General features: G+C 37.0%; 1 protein-coding gene across 1 annotated transcript in view; it reads left to right on the top strand.

The window, feature by feature from the left end:
• Positions 1 to 5,588, top strand: part of SCN3A (sodium voltage-gated channel alpha subunit 3) — an 82,591-nt gene extending 77,003 nt beyond the window's left edge. The window contains exons 25-26 of the mRNA XM_023516360.1: positions 631 to 901; positions 1,793 to 5,588. Coding sequence (XP_023372128.1) covers positions 631 to 901; positions 1,793 to 2,988 — 1,467 coding nt within the window. The 3' untranslated portion in view covers positions 2,989 to 5,588. The remainder of the gene's footprint in view (positions 1 to 630; positions 902 to 1,792) is intronic.

Below are 5,588 nucleotides of genomic sequence, written 5' to 3'. Positions count from 1 at the left end.
GTCTCCTGTCTCAGCCTCCCAAGTAGCTGGGACCACAGGCGCCTGCCACAATGCCTCGCTATTTTTTGGTTGCAGCCATTATTGTTGTTTGGCGGGCCCGGGTTGGATTCGAACCCGCCACCTTAGGTGTATGTGGCTGGCACCTTAGCCGCTTGAGCCACAGGCGCCGAGCCGAGATACAAAATTTAATAGAAAAGTGACTAACATTTTGCTGGAGAGAAATAAGTTATACTATAATCCAAAATTCCTAAAATAGTGATAAATCAGCTGGATTATTCATCTGTATAAAAGACTGTCTATATTAACCTACTTCAAAAATATTACCACTTTTTTAATAAAAATCATTATACTTCTTAAAATCAAGCAAAGCCTGTACATACTATCAGCCTCTTGCCTCTAATTTGTGCCTTCTTCTGTTTAGTCTTCCCACAAGACCTAAATACACCAGACATGCATGCTTTATTCCTGCCATATGACATTTTCTCATTTATTTTATTATTAAAAAAACCCCACAAAATGTATGGGTGTGGGGTGTAATGTGAGGCCACATGTGGAAGAACATTATTTGCAATCTTACTGGATCATTACTTATGAAATGTACCTATTAACTTTCTCTCTCCTCTTTCTTAGAACAAGTTCCAGGGAATGGTCTTCGATTTTGTAACCAGACAGGTGTTTGATATCAGCATCATGATCCTCATCTGTCTCAACATGGTCACCATGATGGTGGAAACTGATGACCAGGGCAATGATATGACCGTAGTTTTATCCCGGATCAACCTCGTGTTCATAGTCCTGTTCACTGGAGAATTTGTGCTAAAGCTTATATCCCTCAGATACTACTACTTCACTATAGGCTGGAACATCTTTGATTTTGTGGTAGTGATTCTCTCCATTGTAGGTAAGAATGGTTGAATTACAGAGAGGTGCAGCTGTAGGGTAACAGTTCCCTGAAGGCCTGCCAGCTGCATAATAATGTGGAAATGTGAAACATAATAACGCATGTAGATCTAAAGTTCAGCACTAACTTATTCGAAGAAAAACTCTGAACCCTGGAATTATTAGCAAAGCTAATTAGTTAGAAACCATGCTAGAAATACTGGGTTTGGGGAAAGGAAGAGGAAGACAGGAAAAAAGTATCATTAGATATTCTTTTAATCTAAAAGTCACAGGCTAAGGGCAGAGACTAACTGTAAAGTGATCAATGTGATGCAGTGAGGTGGGTACTCTAGAAGCACTAAGGAAGAGGTAACCGCCTTTGCTTGAAGGAATTCATCCCAGCTTCCAGAGGTAAGAATGGTGACATCATGGACATGTCTTGAAAGAAAAGTAGAGATTTAATAAGAGAAGAGGGAAGATGGGGCATTATAGAACCCCAAAGTAGAAATTTTAGCTTTGACTTCATATCAAATATTATTCATTTTCTGCTAACCAAAGAATATCATCATTAAAAAATAGAAAACAATATATTCAGAAATAACCTTTGTTGTGATGGCCACAATTATCAACCAATTTGGCGATAACTATTCATAGTGATTAGGTGTATATAACTTCAAATTATCAGGCGATTATCTGAGATTACTTGGAATTTGCAAAAATCCATTTTGATTTATGACATTGTAGAATCGTTGAATAAAACTCTGCAATCTTTAATTTCTAATATCAGGGAGTGGATTCAAATATAAGGTTTGTATTCATAACAAATTTGTTATTTTCATAGACTTTGAAAGGATATGTCATTCTATATATACAAGATAGTCACAGTTTTGCTGTGTTCCATATTTTTCCACAGGTATGTTTCTAGCTGAGATGATAGAAAAATATTTTGTGTCCCCCACCCTGTTCCGTGTGATCCGTCTTGCCAGGATTGGCCGAATCCTCCGTCTGATCAAAGGAGCAAAGGGGATCCGCACGCTGCTCTTTGCTTTGATGATGTCGCTCCCTGCCCTGTTCAACATCGGCCTCCTGCTCTTCCTGGTCATGTTCATCTATGCCATCTTTGGAATGTCCAACTTTGCCTATGTTAAGAAGGAAGCTGGAATTGATGACATGTTCAACTTTGAGACCTTTGGCAACAGCATGATCTGCCTTTTCCAAATTACCACCTCTGCTGGCTGGGATGGATTGCTAGCCCCTATTCTTAACAGTGCACCACCTGACTGTGACCCTGACGCAATTCACCCTGGAAGCTCAGTGAAGGGGGACTGCGGGAACCCATCTGTTGGGATTTTCTTCTTTGTCAGTTACATCATCATATCATTTCTGGTTGTGGTGAACATGTACATCGCCGTCATCCTGGAGAACTTCAGTGTTGCTACTGAAGAAAGTGCAGAGCCCCTGAGCGAGGATGACTTTGAGATGTTCTACGAGGTCTGGGAGAAGTTTGATCCCGATGCGACCCAGTTTATAGAGTTCTCCAAACTGTCTGATTTTGCAGCTGCTCTGGATCCTCCTCTTCTCATAGCAAAACCAAACAAAGTCCAGCTCATTGCCATGGATCTGCCCATGGTCAGTGGCGACCGGATCCACTGCCTCGATATTTTATTTGCCTTTACAAAGCGTGTTTTGGGTGAGAGTGGAGAGATGGATGCCCTTCGAATACAGATGGAAGACCGGTTCATGGCATCAAACCCCTCCAAAGTCTCTTATGAGCCCATTACAACCACATTAAAACGCAAACAAGAAGAGGTGTCTGCTGCTATCATTCAGCGAAATTTCAGATGTTATCTTTTAAAGCAAAGATTAAAAAAGCTAATAAATAAATATGATAAAGAGACAATCAAAGGGAGGATTGACTTACCTCTAAAGCCAGACATGATTATTGACAAATTAAATGGTAACTCTACCCCAGAAAAAACAGATGGAAGCTCCTCAACCACGTCTCCTCCTTCCTATGATAGTGTAACAAAGCCAGACAAAGAAAAGTTTGAGAAAGACAAACCAGAAAAGGAAAGCAAAGAGATAGAGGTCAGCGAAAATCAAAAGTAAAAAGAAACCAAGAATTATCTTTGTAATCAATTGTTTACAGCCTACGAAGGTAAAATGTTCGTGTCAACTGGACTTCGAGAGGAGGTCCACGCCAAACTGACTGTTTAACAAATACTCATGGTCAGTGCCTATCCAAGACAGTGACCTCTCTGTCACTGCAACTCTGTGAGACAGGGTATCAACATTGACAAGAGGTTGCTGTTTTATTACCAGCTGACACTGCTGAGAAGAAGCTCAATGGCTACCTAGATTAGAGGGACAGTTGTGCAAAGTGATCACTGTAACTACACCAAACACCTTTCGGGCAGTACTTGCATCCATTCTATTTTTAACTTCCACATCGGCCATATTTTTACAAAATTTGTTCTAGTGGATTCCCATGGTCCCTAATTCATAGTTTATTCATAATACTATGTTACTATTTTTGTAAATGAGGTTTACGTTGAGGAAAAAGTGTATAAGAACCCTGTGGTCCAATTTGACAAGTCTCTCAATCAGACAAAAGTGTTTTAACTGAGAGATAAAAGTCGTGCTCAAAACCAGTAAAAAAATTCTTATGTCTACAATTTCAATTATTTCCACTTTCTAGATGACTTTGATTTTGAAAGTGTTTAGTCTGTTACGTTTGTTTCTATCTGAGCAGTTAGTGCCTGTAAAGTCTCTTCTGATAGTTAAAGGATTATTTTTATGCAAAGTATTCTGTTTCAGCAATTGCAAATTTTATTCTAAGTTCCAGAGCTCTATATTTAATTTTGGTTCAATGCTTTCCAAAAATGTAATCTAATAAATCTGTTCTAGAAAAGTCTATCTAACCTATCACTTTAGAATAGTTGTTCCACTTTCTGCTGCAGTATTGCTTTGCCGTCTTCTGCTCTCAGCAAAGCTGACAGTTTATGTCAATTAAATATCCTCTGTTATGTAAATAGTTATTTTATCCTGTGGTGCATGTTTGGGCAAATACATATATCTAGCCTGATAAACAACTTCTATTAAATCAAATATGTACCACAGTGTATGTGTCTTTTGCGAGCTTCCAACAGGGATGTATCCTGTCCCATTCATTAAACATAACTAGTTTGAAGGCTATCACTAATGCATGTTAATATTGCCTATGCTGCTCTATTTTACTCAATCCGGTCTTCACAAGTCTTGGTTAGAAAAGATCACATGTTGGTGACAGAATGAATTCAACAAGCTCTCTGTCCATTATGTCCAACAGAACAGTTTGAAGTTACTTAAAAACATCTTCACTTTTGCATTTTTAATTCAACTCGAGTATCACCTGGTATCTCTCTCAAAGAAACACACTGCATACCGCCTGTTGTCAAAACCTCTACTTCACATTTTGCTAAATTATGTCTCAAACTTGTTTAAATATAAATAATGTAAAAATACGATCAATTTTATTTGTCAGCATTTTGTACATAAGAAAATTATTTTCAGGTTGAGGACATGGCAACTTATTTTACTTTATGCTTTTGCTTTTTATTTTTAATCACAATTCCAAACTTTTGAATCCATAAGACTTTTCAATGGGTAATTTCCTAAAATAAAATTTAGACACTGGATTTTGTGGATTTCTTTGTTACGATATTACTTTTTACCATTTTAATAAGAGATGCGTTGGTCAAAAAAATCAAACCCAGATCATTTTCTACCAACTGTGGTTGCCTCACTATAACCCTTTATTCATGGAAGTTTTTTTAATTCAACTTTTATAGTATTTACGTATGCAGACTAGTCTTATTTTTTTAATTCCTACTGCACTAAAGCTATTACAGGTAAAACATGGGCTCTGTTCTTTTTAGCCATGAACAAAGTGGCAAAGTTGTGCAACTAACTAACATAATTTTTTTGTTTTTGCACAAACCAAAAGTTCAATGTTAATTCCTTTTACAAAACTATTTACTATAGTGTATTGATGAAGTGCATGCAGGGAATTGCTATTACTAAAAAGAATGGTGAGCTACGTCATTATTGAACCAAAAGAATAAATATTTCATTTTTTATTGTATTTCATGTATTGGCCTCTGACTTTTTTATTGTTGGCAGTTTAAAATAATATGACTAATAAGACCTGTGCGTAATCTGACACTTGCATTCATAAAAGTTCACAGGAAGTTTATAACAATCCAGTGCGGGATCCACCAAGCAGGACTACAGCTACAGAATAAAGTCTAATGCAAAGCAGTTTTTGTGAACTTCTGTGTATGCAAAGAATCCAGTCTACGTGTTTTAATTTTCTGATTTGATAATAGTAATAACCCCCTAAAATGGCTATTAATTCCATTTAATTCCCTTGGCTATAAGCATTCAAATCTCAACTCCTCTTGATATAATTGATGCTGTCTCCTGATTTCTTGGTGGCTAACACATGCTACATTCTTTGTTACTTAAATACATTCCATGAATTACTACTTATATGTAAAGGTAATGATGGTATAGTAATTGAGAATTTATATTAACTTTTTCAGGGTCCCTTGAATTTATGTGAGGTCAAAACCAAACTTTTATTCTCAGTGGAAAACTCCATTTGTAATGCATATTGGTAAAGAAAACTTGGATCTAAATATATATTTCATAATTTCCCTAGAAGAAAT

The sequence above is a fragment of the Otolemur garnettii genome, unplaced genomic scaffold, assembly GCF_000181295.1.
Source record: "Otolemur garnettii isolate 467f Iridium unplaced genomic scaffold, OtoGar3 scaffold00090, whole genome shotgun sequence".
NCBI classification, from domain to species: Eukaryota; Metazoa; Chordata; class Mammalia; order Primates; family Galagidae; genus Otolemur; species Otolemur garnettii.
This window is presented reverse-complemented; position numbering and strand designations above follow the sequence as displayed.